This window comes from Xiphias gladius, chromosome 1 (assembly GCF_016859285.1).
Source record: "Xiphias gladius isolate SHS-SW01 ecotype Sanya breed wild chromosome 1, ASM1685928v1, whole genome shotgun sequence".
Taxonomy (NCBI): domain Eukaryota; kingdom Metazoa; phylum Chordata; class Actinopteri; order Istiophoriformes; family Xiphiidae; genus Xiphias; species Xiphias gladius.
This window is the reverse complement of record NC_053400.1, coordinates 17470088-17489548: the sequence shown is the minus strand read 5'-3', so window position 1 is coordinate 17489548 and position 19461 is coordinate 17470088. Positions and strand designations below refer to the sequence as shown.

The window sequence follows — 19461 nt, the reverse complement described above, 5'->3', positions numbered from 1 at the left end:
ACCGCCATACTAGTACACTGTAAATGTATTAATTTACATTTAGCTGTTATCAAAAGTGTAACCAGAATGAGAGATAACGCAGAAGAGTTTATCCAAATGTCACATGAGGATATAATGCAGGGTGGAGGAATGCTGCATTTCCATTCAGTAAACACAGAGCAAAAGCAATGCTTGTCCTTTACATTTTAAAATTTAATTGTGGACCATTAAGATGTCTTTTTCACAGAGGACATTTTGACGTGTCGCAGTAGAAAACCTGCAGGTGTAAATATTAAAATGAATGGTGGGTAAAATCCATTCAGCTGCTTCAGTTTCAGGGTCCCTGTTCAATGTCATGGTTTACTGGGACACTTGAATAGAACAGAGCTTTCGTTAATGTTGTTTGTAACACCTCTGCTTTTCCTATTATAACAAGTCAAAATGACTGCTGTGAAAAAGACCTTATGAGGCAGGATCAGGCCCCACGCTCTTTCATTCCACAAGATATGAGATGGCAAAATCAGTTTGAACTTTCATTTTATCTCAAAAATATTTACAAACAAGACATGTTACAGTTACAACCTTCTTGTCTCCCTTTAGAAAATTTCCTTCTCTTGTTCTTGTTTGCTTCACCAAAAAGCTATTTACTTGCTCAATTCTTTGCACTTGTTGACATTTTATTTGACTTTTTCACTCTGAAAACCACTTTCTCATGTTTTTTTCAAAAGTGTTATCCCAAGAAAAGTAGCATTCTCATACGCTTGTTATAAATGCGAGATTGTATAGTGTAAATAGGCTAAATTCATTTTAATTCAATTTTTATTCAGTGAAATACAAATGTTTCAGTCATGTATTAAAATGTTACTGTCACAAAGATCCTTATAAGTTCACAAGCAATGTTTTTTTTTTCCTCCCTCATGGGTTCCTCTCTGATAGCTCCTTGTATAGAAGAGTGCTCATGGCAGAGGGGGGCTCTCCTAATTTCCTCCACACCAGCAGAAGAATGTCAAACGTTTCTTGATCTCCAAGTCTTCTGTCTTCATTTGGGTATTTCATACCATCCGCAACTACTTCAAAACCACCACAAACATAACCATAACTCGAGCACCGTGAGGGCTCATATGCAGAGGTTTCATCTGAAGGAGCTAGATACACTGTGTAGAATTGGGGTTGGTCCAAGAGACTCCATGGGAATGCAGTGTCCAGATTACACACACATCATGGTGTAAATATTCATAATTATTACCCATAGACTGCCTGAAAAATTCAGGTGAAGATGGAGGTCATCGAGGTTTTTGTCTATGATGGTAAAAAAAATATAACGACGACAAAAAGGGAGTGGCTGTTACATTTTTCTAATAATTCTTTGCAGTTCAATGCTGAATGGATGACGAAGGCCTGTAGATGGTGCTCAAGTTTAGCTGAGGTACATTAAAATCAAAAATCCGACATAGATATGTGTGTGTGTGTGTGTGTGCATGTGTGAATGTGTGAATGGAAAATATAGAAAAACAAAGCCTAAATCTAATTAAAACTCAGCAAACAAAAGCAGGACTGGGATAACATTGTTTGAACAGAGGTGCCATGCTGCTGTTGTGGCCTTTGATTGGCCTTTGAATGTTTTCAGCCACTGTGTTCCTCCTTTCTCGCTCTGCTTCACTTGTCTCACTGACACCTTTAAACAAAGGACCACACAAGTGAGCTACGTTATTGAACACATCTGGTGAAGGAATTTTTAAACTGTAGTTTCTACATGCAATAATTCAATATTTGTATACTCGTATTTAACATAACGGAGTGTTTTTCTGAATCCAATTTTCTCTGCTTTCACTGAGGATTGCCGTTGAGAAGCTTATAAAACAATAACCCCTTATAATGAGTAAATGACAAAAGACATAATGGATGGGAACCCAGATTTGAAATGATTTTTCTCAGGACACCTTTGGCAACCATTTCTTCATTAAATTTTCGAACTATACATTACAGTAATACTATCATATTATGGCTACTGTATCTACTCCACTGATGCTCTTTGGAGCCCGGTCTGATTTCCCCTCATCTTTACAGTAGGCCATTTAGCTTTCATTACATCCCACAAATTTTCTGTTCATCGGCAGTCATGCGACGCATGCATCTTCACTTTTTCTGCACCCACATTTACATGTATAAATATATAAATATTCCTTTCCCTTTGTGCCCCCTGCAAGACCACACTGTCAGCACTGATAACATTGTACCAACAATTATAGTGCCATTCAAGACCACCAGCTGCCATTAGGCCCGCATCGAGCTACAACCGCATCCTGCCGGTTTGTACTCTACAGCAGACGCTGAATTGGTGCCGCTTCACCAGGGACACGGCCTGTCCTCACATTCCAGCTATAAAAGTCTCTGCTGTGGACTAATGCAAATCCATTTGGCTGGGCACCTAAAATATTTGCATCAGCCCCCGCAGGAGTGCCCCGTACGACCCTGTCTTGAACTTCCCCATGGCATTCACTGTAATGCCATCACTAGCTGCATATGGCTGCCTGTAGTGAACCCAAAACCTTGCACCCATACCTAGGTTTGAAACCAGTTCGACCAGCATAATACCAGATATGACTGTTACAGATCTGCTTCAGAAGAATATCAAAAGTTGGTTCCAGATAAATAGTACCGCTTCTGTCATCCTGCCTATAGCCTAGAAGCATAAGAGGAAGGAGCAGGACCTTGAAGTTAAACAGTGGTTCTCTTGCAGTTACGCGAGACACTTACAACGAGCCGCCGTCGGTTTCGCGTTTTGTTAAAAGTGGCCTCGCCGAGCCGCCGTAGCATTCATAAACATTGACAAGCAGCTGTTGCCTCGGTATTATGTTACATAGCTCACGTGTGGTACTTTACTTCGTGCAGCAGAGTGGCGTAGAAGAGACTCGTTCGTATCACTAATAAGACAATGCAGCCTGTTATAAAAATAAGTCCTGGTAGGTTAAATGTTCGCGTCGTCGGTTCTTTCGTTCAAAATGATTGTCGACACATGCCGGTGCAAATGTTGGCAGCGTCTCGCTGATGTTGCTTCCTCCTGCCTCTCACCCAGAATTTGTTATAAAACCTGCTCCGTTTTCTCTTTTTCTCCTCAGGGGCGTCCAAATGGGACATTCGTCAGAAAGTGTGGGACTACATCGAGGAAAATAACCTGGCCAACTTCCCGAGGCCTGTTCACAACAGGATCCCAAATTTCAAGGCAGGTGAAACCAGGTTAACTGAAGGAGAAGAATAACAGTTCAGTTACACTGGCAACTAAACTGTCAACTCAAAATATACAGTGGCATTAATATTAACATTGTTGGAGGCTGTCACTAAGGCTCTTATCAGTTGTTTGTTTTGTCATTCATTCAGATTTTAGACTGGTCCACTCGCTCGGACAACTGCCATCTGCATGGTGGCCACGTGTAAACTTGAAAATAAAAGTAATGATAGTATATATTATAAATATGAGAACAAACGAGATAATAAAACAGACATTTAACACACAGAGCTTATTATAATAAGACAGAGTAGAAAACTAGGCTTAGAGAACAGTAATATGTGAAATTCTATAGTAAAGGCTATTGTGTGAGTACAGTTTATGGTGGACTTGATTGATACTTTAAAATAAAAAGAAGAAATCAGATGGTCCATTTTAATATTATGCTTTTGCATTAAGCAAAATATGACAGCTTTACAGAGCTTAATTTTATAATTCAAACAAATATATTTGAAAGTATTTTTTTCCTAAACAGCTACGTAAATTAATAACAGGGTATGCTCAGCAGCTCTTGACTGATTCTCTTGAATTCTGAATGATTAATGGCTATCCTGTCTATCCGTCTATGCATCTCTTTTACTTTCTGCTTAATGGCCAGGGTGCAATTCAAGCATGCAACAGGCTTACAGACCTGCAGGAGTTCAAGTCCAGCCAGACAGTCAAAGTAAACCCAGACAGACCCCAGCAACAGGCACGCTTTGTCACTCTGGAAGTAAGTTAACTCTGAAAATGAAAGAAAAACCTATCATCAGCCCTTGTGCCCTCCTCTCCTCTCAACCAGGGGGCTTTCACAGCCTGTGCCAGGGTGTCTGAGCTGCAGGAGTTCACCCAGACACCTGAGGTGAAGGTGGATCCTGATAAACCTTTGGAGGGTGCCCGGCTGGCAGTGCTACAGGTAGCACTGCACTGTGGGGGGGAAAAAAAAAAAAAAAAAACCCAAATACCACAGTGCCTCAGGCTGTATTACAGAGTGCCTTTTCCTCTGTCTTATGTGTTTTGTAACCATGCAAATTTGACCTACATGCAGGGGTTTAAATTAGAAATTGTGTTAGAAAATCCTGTGGTTAACATTTTAACGTGACATATAAGGCACATCAGTACTTTGCATCTGCTGAATTTGAATCTACTCATTTTCACCACCAGTCACTGAATTTCTTCCAGTCCAGTATTAATCAGAAGTCATGTTTAATAACTGCAGATATCTGGTGAATTATTTTTGGGATAATCCTTGCAGGCACGGAAATCTTTATTGGTCCCAACTCCTCGTCTTCGTACTGGTCTTTTCAATAAGATTACTCCTCCCCAGGGGGCAAGCAAAGAACAGCTACGTATATGCTCTTCCTCTCAGGTTTGAACTTTATGATTTAACACATTTTCATTTTCAACCAGAATTTCGTTATGATTCATAATTCCAAACATTTAACCTATTCCTATTTTTTTCTCTTCCTGTCTTCTGTCCTCCTCCTTCAGGGAGTGAAAGACTTTAGTGTGCCTGTTGGGCTGGATGCAAAAGTGAAGGTAGACCTGGTGGTGGTTGGCTCTGTGGCGGTGTCAGGGAAAGGTGACTGTTTAGTTGGCATTTCCATCAATGAATCACCACCTCAACACACGAATTCAGTTAAATACAGGGAGCCTAAAGATACTGCAAATTTGCCCTTCTAACAGGTGATCAGTTAGAACAAACATATGCCGAACAATCTATCTATTTATGTATGGAACTTCATGGTGTTTTATAAATATGGCAGCTCAATAGTGATGTGAGTGCTTTCACCATTTGAAATTATTTTAGTTTAAGTACTAATGATTGGTAAGACTGTGAGAAGCAAAATCATCAGTAATTTATTCCCTCGAATACTTACCTATTTAATTGAAAGTAATGAGCATCACAGTGTCGAGGTGCTGCAAAATATGACACTGACCCAAGATTCGTAGTCTGTTATTAGATGTTGACTCTGTGAAACTAGTACTTTGAAGATAAGAAAATTACTGTATAAGCTATGAGGGTTGTGTCGAAAATGAAAGGAAACTGAAGGGACGAGTCGTATGACAAAGGTCTTCAGTCATTTTAAATACTGTGTTGTCATCATTGTGGCACCAGGACATCCTGTCAGAGAGATTTGAAGAGCAACAGAAATGAGAAATGGGGGCAGATGTGCGTAATCAGATCCATTCTGCTCCTTGTGGGTTCTGCAGTGTTCTGCCCTCCATATAAATTCTCCCATCATTTACCACTGCATTTGGATCCTCATTTTCAAAATGCTTGAGATGACTGATGCAGTGCTGCAGTGAAACAGACATGTTTACCATAGTGCATACATTTTCAAATGGCTGTATGTGTACAAGGCCACATTGTGCTCATAAAGGGTTTGTTGCACAGGGTTCATCCGTGTTCCCATCAGACTAAATTTAATTAAGTTATTTTTGTAAATTGAAAACATTACTACAGCTGCCCTCAACATGTAAGTCAGTGTGTTATAATTCAGTACAGTGTTTTAAATTAAAATCCTCTGTTTTTGCCATATTTTTCAAAATGTTGAATGTAAGGCAGATGTTGGTTATTTCAGCTTTATACACATTAAGTGAGTCTGTGATACTGGCCTAGTGAAAATGCCACCCAAAAGATTAGGTGTAGACTGCTATTCTCTTTATCAAATAATAATGCCAATAAAAACCTGCCTATAAGATGTTTTCATGGCTTCTCCCTCCTCTTGTAGGCCTTCGCATTGGAAAAGGAGAGGGCTTTGCTGACATGGAGTATGGCATGATGGCTTCAATGCAAGCTGTGAATGAGTCAACTGTGGTGGTTACTGTTGTCCATGACTGCCAGGTTAGTTTGTGTAGGTGGAACTTACTGAACAAACCAATTGTTTCGTGGAACTCGGTTGTTTTTTTGTTTTTTTTTCTCTTTTTGTCAAGTACCGGTGAAATTATTATTTGATTAAAGCTACAGTATGTGCAGTTTGAGTCACTTTATCAAATAAAGACTAAAGATTAACACCACAGCATTGAAAATGGTGAAAACGGTAAAAAAACAAGTCTTCAGCTTACACAGATGTGAGTAGACTCATATTTTAGAAGTTTAATATTTATAACTAGAAAATATGATTTAAACTAATTGTCTCCTTCTCTCTTAATTCTTAAAATTGTTATAAAGGTTTAATGGAACACATCAACTGTTGTTTCGGGGCTAATTTGGATATTTGTGCCTTTCAGGTGGTGGACATTCCAGAGGAGCTAATAGAAAACCATGACCTGACTGTGGACTACATCCTCACACCCACCAGAGTTATTAAAACAAACTGTCAGTTACCCAAGCCACAGGGAATCATCTGGACTAAGGTACATTTAAATAACTTTTCTTTGCTGTGCGACTGTAAGTTCACAATACAGTTATTTCATAGTGAAGTTGATTCAAAGGCGCGCCATAGTGACCTGGGAGTTAAGTCTCCAAACAGTTAAGACCACAGCATCCCTGGTATGCGTCTGGCCAGGGACCTTTGTTGCATGTCATTCTCTCTCTCTCCCCTGTTACTTCCTGTCATTTCTCCACTGGATCTATCCAATTAAATCATAAAATGTCTAAAAGCATAACAAAAAAAAAAGTTGAATTGAAAAAAGCATGAAAGTAAGGGAAAAAAGTATTAATTTCAAGGAATTTCCTTTCATAAAGTTAAAGGCATGCTGTCAGTGATCCAGTCATTCAGTGTGTTCTTCTTATAATGTGGATCAATTGTAATAATTGCATTAATTGAATGTATAACACTATGAAAACAGCAGGCTGTTTTATAATGATAAATAATGCATGAAATGTACAATAAATAAATATATTAGTTCAACTTATGTAACTTGATGAGACACGGAAAAACCACATAAAATTAAATCAATCTTAAAACCTTAACCATGGTGCTAATTTAAGAGCACGGCAGTTCAACATCAGGCGGACGGAAGCAGAATTGCCAAATAAAACTGTAGAAATGATAGAGGCGCTAACGGCCTTTTCCACAGAAGACATTTTGATATGTCACAGGAGGAAAATCACAGGTGTAGACAATAAAATTAATGTTGGCTGGATTCCACTTAGATGCTTTAGTTTCAGAGTCCTGGTGTTGTGCATGTTGACTCACTGTCACACTGAGCCGTCCTTAATGTCATTGGTGACACCTGTGCTTGACCAGATACAATATCTGCGGTGAAAAAAGCCCTTGCCTCTGTTGTTTCTATTAAAATGCTCTACTACATTTTAGACAGTCAGACTTGTTACAAACTAAGATGTTATGTTATTACTGTTTTATGGGAAAACATACAACACAATTTGATTAAGTCTGTGATGTTAAAATGTATAAACTTTGTGTTGAACAGTAAAAAAAAAAAAAAGCTATTCCCCTGAAAAGAAAACCTATTACAAACACTGGATTGTTTTGTTTATCGAGCAAATGTTTAATAGTCTAGATCAGTTTTTCTCGCCTACTCCTCCAAGCCACCTGTCCTGTAAAGGTTCAGGTGTCTTCTGATCTGATTGCGAGCACACATCATTATGACCCTCCCATAAACTTAAAGAGTAGGCTTGTGGATCGATGCTACTATCAAAATGTTTAGCTCCTTTCTTTAGAGACACTGCCCTCTAATGGACATGTAAGGACACCACACCTCATCAGAGGACTCCTATGTCCATCCTGGTTCTGTGTGCATTTCATTTGTTTGTACTAATAATTATCAACTTATTACGCCTTTTGTTTCATTTTTGGTTCACTTTTTTAATCAGTAGTAGCAGCAATAGTAATATGAGTTAGAATTTTAGTTTTTATATACAGTACTTAAAGCGCATATATATAATGTACTCCCAAGATATACAAACAACCAGCTATCAAAAACAAAAGAGTCTGGAGAAAAACAGCCAACAAAACAAAACAAAAAATTAACTGTGTGATTATACATCTAAAATCGTACTTCTTCTCTCTATATTTAAACGAGAGCCTGGACCTTACGCTGCCTCTGATTTACTGACACTGGCAGATGGATGTTATGTGTTTTTCCACATGATAATTTGTCTTTAATTAGACATGCTGGAGGTATTATTCTTATCATGTGGAGAGTTTGTGTGCAACCCCTGGGTTTCCTTAAGACAGGCATGTAAGTAAACAGGACCCAGTAACCTCACAGGCAGGATGGCCATGTCTGATCATCAAAGGCTCCTCTACCCAGCCAGCTTGGCTCTCCAGGGGCAGGGGAATGACGGGTCAAACAGGCCAGTGTAAAAACAATAGCGCCGTATATCCTTTACCGGACTGGTCAGCATCAAAGGCTGCCAAGACACTTGAAGACCCAACAAATCAAGAAAAGTCTTTATTTTTAACTGCTTGGGAAATTAAATGTCCTGCTGCTATAAAGAAGGTTATTACTGTTGCATGGGTGGTGAGCAGGATAGAATAATAACACTTAATTTGTCAAGCTTTGCTTTATTAGTTTAACTCATAGGTATGCTGCATTGGCTCTGAGCAGGGCATTTTTTTTGCTGTGTGTGACACCCCACCCCACCCCCCTTCAGCTTAACTGAGCCTGTCCAGTTTTGTGTCTTCAGCTCGACACAGAAAAGCTGCAGAAGATTCCCATCCTGAAGAAGCTGCGTGCTCTGGAGGAACAGGCTGGAAAGGATGTAACACTGGGGGCGGTGCCTGCTGCAGCAAAACCTGGTGTGCAGACCAGTCAACCCAAAAGCCAAACCCGACGGAGGCCAAGGCAGAACATGCAGCAGGATGCTGAGGGAGAATCCACACAGGACTCCAAACAGGAGAAAAGAGCAGAGGGAGAACAGAAAGCCAGGCTGCGCACAGCTAGAGTGAGGAAAGAAAGCAGAGGAGATGGCAGGGAGGTTAATGAGGGAGAAATCGACGAGAAAAGAAAGGGAAAAAGTGGAGGGAACATGCAGGAGAAGGGCCCAGAGGAAAGGGAAAGTGAAGTCATGTCTAAACGTAAGCTCCCTCTGAGTGTGACCACAGTTTACCTGGGGGGAATCCCTGCTGGGCTGCGTGTTAGCGAGCTGAAAACTGCCCTAAGAGAGAGGGAGGCCGCTCCGCTGAGGCTCACCTGGCAGGGAGCTCAACACAGGGCCTTCCTTGACTACAGTGACCCTCAGGCTGCAGAGCAGGCCCTGGAGGCCCTGCAGGGTCTCAATCTGAATGGTTACAGCCTGCAGGCTGAGCTGGCCAAGAGCCAACGGGGAGGCAAAAGGTCTGGACAGTCCAATAGGAGACAGAGACCATCAGCATCAGCATCACCAGTTATCAAGGGTGACACAGCTGAAAAGACTGACCAGTAATAGCAATAGGCAATACACAGCCCAAGAAATATTAATTATGGAGCAACCTTAGATGCCTTAAGAAGACTTTTTAAAAATATTTACCTCTGCCAAGGAGATTATGTTTTCAACCCGTGTCTGTTTGTTGGTTTGTTTATCTGTCAGCAGGACTACGCAAATGAATCGCCCCGAACTGATTTGCACCAAACTAGTTGGTGGGATGGGGCATGGACCAGGGAAGAACCCACTTCATTCGGGTGCTGATCCAGGAATTTTTTTTAACACTTCCCTTTACGGTGCGAGATAGGGCGTTTTTCAACATTTTCCTCAGTTTTTTGTACTGGCAGAGGTATGCGCTCTACTGAGTGCCGTTCTAGTTTTTGATTTATTATTGGAGGATCTCAGTTAGATGACTCAACAGCAATAACTAAAAATACTGCTGAATCGCACCATCATAAAGCATTTCACTAGAAAAATATTTTGTTAATACCATTTCACAATACGCCTATTTGGCCTGTTTAATTCACACACACTTTAAGGTCTGCGTGTCCCGAGGGCCTTCATCCCTTGAAGGTGCTTCTTTGAGTGATTTTTAGGAAATAGACTACATTTTTTTTCTGTTTAAAACCACAGACTATGTAGACAGTCTCTTCGTTGAACATACCAGTGTTCGGTACATTTTATTTCCACAACCAGCGATCAGTATTACCTCCTCCAAGAAGGACATGTTGTCAGACCTGCCTGCTTTTTAGTTATCTCAAAAAACATTTACCCGAGGCCATGGGCGTAAGAACTGGTTAGTTTTTCTTTCAGGTAGCGCCACCATGTGGCCATTTACACATATTATACAATGCTGATAATTCCTGCCCCATGAGGTATGCTAGTATAATTGAAAATTCATGGGTCTAACGTTTATGTATCCAGATATGCCATAATGTTTGACCGCAAAGATTTTCCACAATTCTGAATTTTTTGTTTTTGCTAAACACATGTTCTGACCACTTCTCCTACAAATCCCATCCAATCCTCACCAAATCTGGTACATTTGAACCATTTTATAAGCACTGTTGTTTTCTCTTCTGTTTCATTGCCAAATAGATGTGGTCCATTTGACATAAATTGCCATAAATCCTGGACTTATTGTCCAGTTTCAACCAAATTTTGAGAACTTGAACATACTAGTAACACTTAAAACAAACTTCTATTTTGATAACAGACCACAGCAATATTATGCATTTAAATAGCCATTATATAATTGTGACGATCCTGAAACAGTTGATTATCAATCGGTATGCAGATTATAAACACTAAACCTATTTTATTTAAAAACACATTTGGAGGATTGTATAGCCTTTTTGAAGCTCAGTCTTTCTCAGGCTTTCTTCTTGTTTTCTATGCTTGCCTAGTTATTTTTCAGTATGGTGGAAGTAGACAAGCAGTGATATTTTGTGCCTTTTATTGATAACAATGACTTATTCATAGCATTCTGTATGGCTAGATTAGTTTGTGTATGGTGCCAGCATCACCATTTAATGAATAAGAGATGCCTGAATGACCTGTTAATAGTCTTTATGCATCTGTTTGTATCACAGTGGACAGTAACATTCTGTACTAAAGCGTTTGACTGTACCTGTTCAGTCTTAGTGTCTTTCTTTTAAAACAAAGAATTGTGCACTATCTCAGTTTGATTTTGAGAAATATTTAAGGGATGCTGAATCACTGTTCTTCCCTTTTTGGAGATCAGACTGCAATTTTAGAAAAAAGAAATTCCTTAACTGTAAGATCAGTTGTAACAAAGCCTGTTACCACCTCAAACTATCATACAAAATAACACAGATTTTTCTACTGACATGGCAGTGATTTAAGGTCAGATGTTAAATGTAAACATGATGTCTCAGACCACTGATGAAATTTTGACAAGACTTGGAGGAATGACTGTAGGCAAATGTTACAAGATTGTTGCTTTCTTATTGGGTTACACACATCATGCAGCAAGGGTGACATTTAAGTTTTGCCTTTTTTTGAAAGCAGCTCTGTCTGCATTATGACTGTTGGTTTTCAGAGAGAACAACAGGTTAATTTAGAAATACGGTATCTCAGGTATGCAAATGACTTATCCAGACTTTAGGGCCCGGTGACCTGTATCTTGTACCTGTAATGTTTTTGTTATATCTTTGTGTTTCTGCACATTACCTGCTAAATAGTCACTCTTGTGTCCGTCTGTAGTGCTGGAGAAGTGTCCTGTTTTCTCTGAAGCCTTGATTGTATTGAGACACAGGCACACAGTATGTCTGTCTGCACAGGGCAGGCTTCAGGCTTTTTATGGAGCTTTCATCCAGGCCTGGCCAGGGAACAGCTGTGGATCCCCAGCTCTCTCCCTCAGCTCCGCCAGAGCACTAAACCTCGGCAAATGTCATCAGTGTGTTAATGTGCCGTTCCACTGCTGTTGAGCCTGCTACCCCTGTGCTCAATGGCATGCTCATTTTACTGGGGTTCAGTTAGTGGTCAGTGTTGTGAGGTTGCAAAGCTACACGATTATCAAAACAGTATGATGTGAAGATATGTCTGCACACAAACCTCAACAGCATGACTTGCAAAATAAAATTAAAAAGGACACATCTTAAAATAAAATTCACTTACAAAATATATTGCTGCCTGCCATTTTTTTTTTTTTTTTTTTTTTTTTTTTTTTATAGCATTGGGAGCAACTGTTTTTTTGGTTTTCAACACTGACTTCACAGACTTCTCTGAAACTTAAGAGAATTCAAATTCTAAAAGATATCTAGACTTTAAAAAAAAAAAAAAAAAAATTGTGCCCAGTCAAATTAATATTACCTGCATTAGCCTTAAACTATATGCAGTAAGTCGTACACTTTAAGATGGTAAAACTAACAATTATGAATTTTGCAACTGCCATAATCAACAAACCATAAGGAATCTGGTAAAGAGTGTTTAGGAAAATGGGCTCATGTGCCCATAAGTTATATTTTGATAAATAGTGTTTAATATTTCCATGGCGGGACAAGACATTCACGGATTCACTTATTCATCATAAGTGTGCATGTTAAATTGCATCTTATTCCTGTGCCTTTGCTGTACATGTTGTAGTGGATATTTCTGTAATATTTAAAAAGTGATTTTAAGAGGAGAAACAAGGGGCTTTGCCTGCGTAGCCTACCTTCATATTTTATGTAAAACCTATTACACTTTTTTTCCCCCTTTTCATAAGTTATTAGTTAGAGGTTTTTATTTCCTCAAAGCCCCTTCTTGGTGCAGATTCTCAAAAGTTGATGCATGTTGGAGACCCCTGAACAATTCATTACATGAAGTAAAGGATTAATTTAGATCAGCAGAATTTATTATATTTCCACCAGGGTACTATGCATAAATATTCTTTGGACAAAATGCGTTTGAGGAAAACAACTGCACAACAACCAGGTTTTCACCCCGTAACCAAACGTGAGAGAGATCTCTGCCCCTGGTTTGTTGCGCCTTAACTGCCGCTCATACTCGTACGCGTTGAAGGCGTGTAGTAATTATCTTTTCGAACCATGTATTTTAAATATACATCAGCTAACAGTTGTTTTGTGGAAAATCCGATTTGTTGATATAATACCAGTTCACCGTAACAGACGGGACCTGCTCCTGCCAGGTGAAAACAACAGGCGGCTCCGCTGATTGGTTGAACTGTCAGGCTCCGGCTTCAGCCATGGTCTCAAGTATATTCTACGGACACCGCCGTGATTTTCCTGTGACATGGTTCTGTAGCACTGCTGTAATAATCGGGTGAACCTTACGTGCGTATTGTTCTTTAAATTTCTGTCTTGAGTTATCGCCAGACATGTCGAGATCAGACCCACATCAACTCAGTCTCCCCACCTTTTTACTTAGATTGATTAATCGATTACAAGTTTACACATTTATGTAAGAAACCTGCTGAATTATTATAAATATTGTTTTGGTTTTTTTTTTCAGTAAGGGCACAAATTGACTCACTCTTGAAATACTGCTAATTTTGGGTTGATTGTGTTGTAACGATCACTGTCTTGAAATCTACAGAGATTTTCAGTTTTAGTGGCATATATGTTTGCAACGCCCCCCCTCCCAAAAAAAAAAAAAATTGCCAGAGATTATAAGTGTGTGATTAAATCGAAATATGTCTGGTTTTTGTGGATTCAGGCTCAAACAGCCCAACAGATATATTTTATTTCTTACAAATGATTTGTTGTAATATAGCCTTTAAGATTAGCCCTCACTGGTGGACCCTCGCTACTTTTCCTAACAATATATAAGTATACAGTGCTGAAAGTAATGGTCTACATATATCTAACACAAACGACATAACAGTGCTTACAATATATTCTCAATTTTCATTTTAAAACAAATAATAAGCGTTCTGACAAATATTGCCAATAAAGCATATACCTCCTTGGCCAATTCGCCTGAAATTAAAATATGTAGGCCTACAGAATAAATAAAAAGTTGCGCTTATAGGCTATTCAAAAAGTGCCTTCATCGTTTTTTTTTACACAGTATATATGGACCTACAGTATATGTGTAATGTCCATAATTGTTCATTTCAAATTCAACGCTGGTATGTATGTCCAAAAAAACAAAAAGATAGAGAGAAAAAAAAAAGAGCCTCAGTCTAATTTGTCAAAGAAAAGAAGAGAACAAACTTCAGACGGAGAAAACGAGAGTGTGCATTTTTACATTGGCCTACTTTAACAAGAAGAATAAACATGAACAAAGGTGTGAAGTGGTAGTCATCCGCTCTGCAGGACTAAGTACCAAACAGCAGCAGGGTTTCATACGCCCAGTCTTTACCCCGCTGGTCGATGTTGACGGCATGAAAAAGTTTTTATTATTATATATTATTATTAGGTGGTTGCTTTGTGATTGGCCTGTCTCCGTGTCTTTTGTCGCTGTGTAAAAACCGTACAGAAAAGTAGTCCGGGTCTACTTGAAGCAGAGGGCACTCTCCAGGGCCGGGGCACGCCGCCACGCGTCTCAGTGGTTATTTACTCGTTCGTTCTCGTCTCAGTTCACTCTGCCGCACCGGCCCGGGTCCGCGACGCCGTCCTCCGGTCTGCGGATCGTCCGCGGGGGGCATCACATGACGCAGGGCTTGATGTCCTGGTAGGAGACCTGTTGGTGGTGGTAGTACGAGCTGCTGCCCGGTGAGTGCATCGCCGAGGACGTCATGGCGTTGAACGAGAAGACGAACTCCTTTCGGTCACACATGCTGGGAGACTGGGAATGGTACCGAGGAATACCTGCAACAACGGTGTTTTAAAAAAAACATGGGTTAAAAACGGCGAGGATGTGGAAGCTCACAAGTAGGTTGACTGAGACTTTGTCTAAGGTTTACAATATTTATTCTCAGTTTCTAAGATTGTTGTTTGAACTTCTGGAAGAATAGGACAAAAATATACTTAAAATGATTTTATTATTATTATTTTTTACAAATACTCTCTGTAGGCTTTAACTGTTAATTATTGTCAATTAGCCAATGATATTAGACATTTCCTTGTAGAGTAGCCATAGCCTTGACCTTGATTTTAATAACAACAACAATAACAATAATATTAATAATAATAATAATAATAATAATAATAATAATAATAGAGTAGTAGTAGTATTAATATCTTAAATGGAGTAAATACCCAAACCCACACTCGTGTTTTTCATACTTGTCTAGCATACTTTAGTATTTATATTTTAGCATAAAGTTTATATTTCATTTGTAGATTTAGAGCTTTAACCATTAGACCGGAATTCCATTTAGAAAGCACGATTAAGATTGTGAAAGGGGGAGGCGGGCTCGCGGGGCTAATTGACAGTGGCCCTCTAGCACGCCAGTCCCGGAGGACCGAGGGCCTCGGGGCAAGGCAGGCTGGACCTGACCGCGCTTGTTTTTCTTGCCCGGAGATTGGCACGGCTCTCAATCGTCCCTGCCCTCTCGTGCCTCTGTCTCTCTCTCTCTCTTTTTTTTTTTTTCTTTTTCTTACCACTTCCAGAAACTAAAACCGAGCGAGTTTGAAATTCCTGATGTGTGGCTTTTATTTGGAGGAGTGTTGTATTCTGTTAAACTGGGAACAGGGCAGCGAGGACGCTTAATTTTCGTGGGAGAAAACGCGCGGTTTCTCTCAGATGCATAATTTTCCTTAATGGTTTTAATTTGAATGCGCCTTCCGTTTTGACCAGTAGAGATAAGCCCGTGTTTGCTGATTGCAAAATAAATACAGCGCAATTCAAAAACGCCAATGAACTCTGGGGCTGCTCACTATTTCCATTAGGCCCACGTTGGCGTAGGACCACACAAATCTGTGAACGAAAAGGCTTGACCATATGTAAAAATATTGATTAAACTATCCAATAGGCTCATTTAATGGTTCGGTATAAGGGGGAATGAAATATCCCTGCTTCAATTGTGTCCCTCTGATTTCAACGTTTCCCCACAAGTTTCCTTTTACACAATCAGCTGCAGTTTTACGCAACCTTTTTACAGGTCTGTGGAATTCGAGGTGAAATAGTAGTATTGAGCCTACCTTGTAAATCTGTGGTACTGTGCCCGTTCTGGTGCAGGTAAGGTTGGTCTAGGGAATGCGTGGGCAAGCTTGGCTGCAGCGGGTTCGCCCCTGGGTTACAAGGAGACAGGGGCTGCTGCTTAATGTAGGAAGCCCCGTTGTTCAACGAGGCCGTGGGGGCTGGAGCCCACGCCGAGGCTGAGCTCGAGTAGACGGGGTGAGGCTCCATGACTCCCCCGCTGGTGAGCAGAGGGGAGGCGGAATTGTCGTGATGGGGATAGTCACTCCCAGTGGATCCTGTACAACTTCCCATGTAGGAATGTCCACTGTTGGTTGACAAGTGTGACATGGAGTGCCCGGACAGACCCATCCCCTCCATGTTACCTGCCAAGTGTCCATTCATCATCCCAATCCCACTGTCCAGAGACAAGCTGTTGGGCGGACAGGATAGCCCCCCGCCGCTCCCCTGGAAGTTGTAGGACTCGGGGATGTGGTTGAATCCCAGGCCGTTCATCATGCTGTACATGGGCTTCAGCGCCTGGCACTTGCGCCTAAAACCCCTGGGTCTCCTTCTGAATGAGCCTTCCTCGAACATAAACTCACTAGCCGGGTCGATAGTCCAGTAGTGGCCCTTGCCCGGCCGGCCGAGGCCCTTGGGCAGTTTAATGAAGCATTCGTTCAGGGACAAGTTGTGACGCACGGAGTTCTTCCATCCCTGGTACGAGCCTCTGAAAAACGGGAAGCGACTCTGCAGGAACTGGTATATTTCACTGAGCGTCAGGCGCTTAGTTGGAGAACTCTGGATAGCCATGACTATTAAAGCTATGTAAGAATACGGGGGTTTCTCTGGTCGACGGATCCCTGCGTTTGTCTTTTTGGTCTTCGTTGTGGAGGAGGCGGTTTCCATCACCGCCGTCTGTCCGTGCGGCTTCTCCGGAGCAGACATCGGGCTGCTCTGGGCAGGAGTCTGAGCTGGGGGCTGCTGGACCTCTGCCGTCATTAGTAAAATGAAGTCTTCGAGATGGTAAATAAATGGTTACTTTCCACCTTCCACCTATAAACACTGGGAAGTTGGATGCTAGTTCGCTGGCATAAAGAGTCGAGAAAAAAAAAAAAAAAAAAAAAAAGTCAAACGTAGGCAAACTTAACGCACAAGCCGAAGGCGAGACTGTCTTCTTAACTCTGTCGATTCAGCCGTGCAGCAGTCTGAAGCCGGACCGCCTCGTACGCAGCGTCCGAAATGGGATGAGGAGCAGAACAGGAGCCACTTTCCACTTCAGTTGCTGTGTTGTCGTGCGTCCGAGGAGCTCACTTTTTACTTATCTGTTGCCATCAGCGCATTGGAAGCTGGATGTCTTGGCCATCCTAATGTTGGGACCCGCCCAGTTCCCTCCTACTCCAGTGGTGGGCTGTAAGCATGCACATCTGTGTGCGTTCACTTTTCAGGGATTTTTCCCCCCCCGTTCCTTACATTGAAATAGGGAATATATGTCCCCTATACCCTGTAATAAGTTGTATATCATTTGAGTATTAAGAAATGCAAATGGCTTATAATGTCTTAACTGATCACAGACTCCTGATAGCAGCTAGACTGGACAGGGCCTTTAGATGCCGATTTGGATTGTTTGGTTTTTTAAATTAGACTTTATTTTTATTTTATTTTTCTTATTTCCTACATTTGCCACTGAATATTGTGATATGAACTGTGTAGATAATAAAACCGCCGTGCAAATAGTAGCTCTCTATTCCAGGCCACTTGGTAGATGCAGCAGCACGGCAAAATAGGTCATGTCTCCATTGTCATTAAATTTATGGAATATTTTATCAAACTTTTTTAGTCCGTTAAAAGCGTCTACCAGAGAACATGCCCCTCGTACTCAAAACCACCCTCCTGATTTCTGTAAAAGATAGACAGGAACATGGGCAGGATGTTTATACAGCAAAATGTAAACATTTTCCCTGGCCTTCTTTAAATAAAAAATCAAGCAAAAGCCCCGTTAGATCAGCTAATACTCAATCTGATGCGATATGTCGGTCTGTTCGCAGCGTCTTGTGTAGATACTGGACGTTTTTACACGTGAATATTGTTTGTGTAATGCAGTCATAATATTTACGCAGGGACGCGGGAGGAGTGAACACCGAGCTGTGAGCACAGAAACTCGGACCGGGATTGAGATCGACTCCTGCAGGCAGTTTACCATCGAATGATCCAGGAGTTAAAGTAAGGTAGATATGACATTTTACAGTCACAATATCGCAGGCAGAACCGTGGCCGCCGTAACTCGGTGCCACACTGGAAACTCCGAGATGTTCCGTTTGTTCAATGTGACATAAGACCTTATAGGATAATTAGAAAAACGAGGCCAGAATTGTGCCTCCGGCTCTGCAGAATGTTTTTGCTTTAACTAAGTTGTAATTTGCCCAGAAGAGCATGCGCACCAGTTTGTTTATCTGTTTGTGTTTCCAAAGTCGAAAAGCTTAATTTTAACTTCGATCTACTGGCTTTTCTACAGCTGTGTGCGAGCGCTACTGAAAGACGATCAGTCCATAACCTAAAACTGTTGACAGTAGGTTGCTTATTGTTCCCTGGAGATCTCGATAGCTGCAGCCTGCAACCTCTTGCCTCTCCGTGGCTTCAGCTAGATGAGCCTGCTGCGCTCTTGATCCCTGTCGGCGTTATTGTTTCTAGTGGATGCTTATGATGACTTTTGGCTTTGACACTACGGAATATAATACCGGAGGAAATAATGGATGAAAAGCCTGTGCGTAAAACCAGAGCATGTTTGGCGACTTCGTTGGCTGTGCATAAAGCTCCGATAATTTTTTTGCGACTGCATTTATGTATTCGGATTTAAGGACGCGTGCTTAAATCAAATGTCAGCGTATCGCAGAAATATCCGATGGTTTATTGATGTTTACCGGAACTGTCCAGTCCCAAAACACAGGTGATGACTTACGCTGTTTCAGGCGGTGTGCCACAAGGGAAGCGAGTAAACAATTCATTGTCAAATTTCCTTTGTCGACCCAGAGGTGACAGACGTGCCACTATTATTTTTGGCTGCTCAAAAGGACATTTAAACCCATGGATAAATGAATGTAAGTATTGTTTTAACCGGTGTCTGCTCGGCCACTCGCCTGCAGTGCGGGCCACACATTTATCAGCGTAAGGGACCACCCAGCGCGCACCAGGGGCAGGCGCGCTCCCGTCCTCCCTCTGCCCACTGCATTTAATTACCGCCGGTGACTTCATTCCATTAAGGCGCTTCTTTTTTTTTTTTTCTCACACGCTCATTCGCCCTACGCCGTGTTATTCCTTCTTTGTTATTTATAGCACTGTATATTTTTTAACTTACATGTCCATCCAAAGTCAG

General features: G+C 41.1%; 2 protein-coding genes across 3 annotated transcripts; one reads left to right on the top strand and one right to left on the bottom strand.

Annotated features, from left to right (window-relative positions):
- Positions 1 to 2542: 2542 nt before the first annotated feature.
- mthfsd (methenyltetrahydrofolate synthetase domain containing) lies at positions 2543 to 11189 on the top strand. Of its 2 annotated transcripts, none has more exons than XM_040133986.1 (8): positions 2543 to 2942; positions 3099 to 3202; positions 4047 to 4160; positions 4500 to 4613; positions 4736 to 4826; positions 5980 to 6092; positions 6479 to 6604; positions 8844 to 11189. In XM_040133986.1, the coding sequence occupies exons 1-8, from the start codon at positions 2915 to 2917 to the stop codon at positions 9579 to 9581; spliced, it is 1428 nt and encodes a 475-aa protein (XP_039989920.1). In that variant the 5' UTR covers positions 2543 to 2914; the 3' UTR covers positions 9582 to 11189. The 2 variants fall into 2 exon arrangements, with proteins under 2 accessions (XP_039989920.1, XP_039989912.1); XM_040133978.1 differs by lacking the exon at positions 4047 to 4160 and adding an exon at positions 3864 to 3977 and having other exon boundaries at positions 2546 to 2942.
- Positions 11190 to 13513: 2324 nt separating this feature from the next.
- Positions 13514 to 17387, bottom strand: foxf1 (forkhead box F1). The gene is made up of 2 exons (XM_040136253.1): positions 16112 to 17387; positions 13514 to 14836 (listed from the first exon to the last, which is right to left on the bottom strand). Exons 1-2 carry the CDS (start codon positions 17088 to 17090, stop codon positions 14673 to 14675), a joined length of 1143 nt encoding a protein of 380 aa, XP_039992187.1. The 5' UTR covers positions 17091 to 17387; the 3' UTR covers positions 13514 to 14672.
- Between the last annotated feature and the right edge of the window lie 2074 nt (positions 17388 to 19461).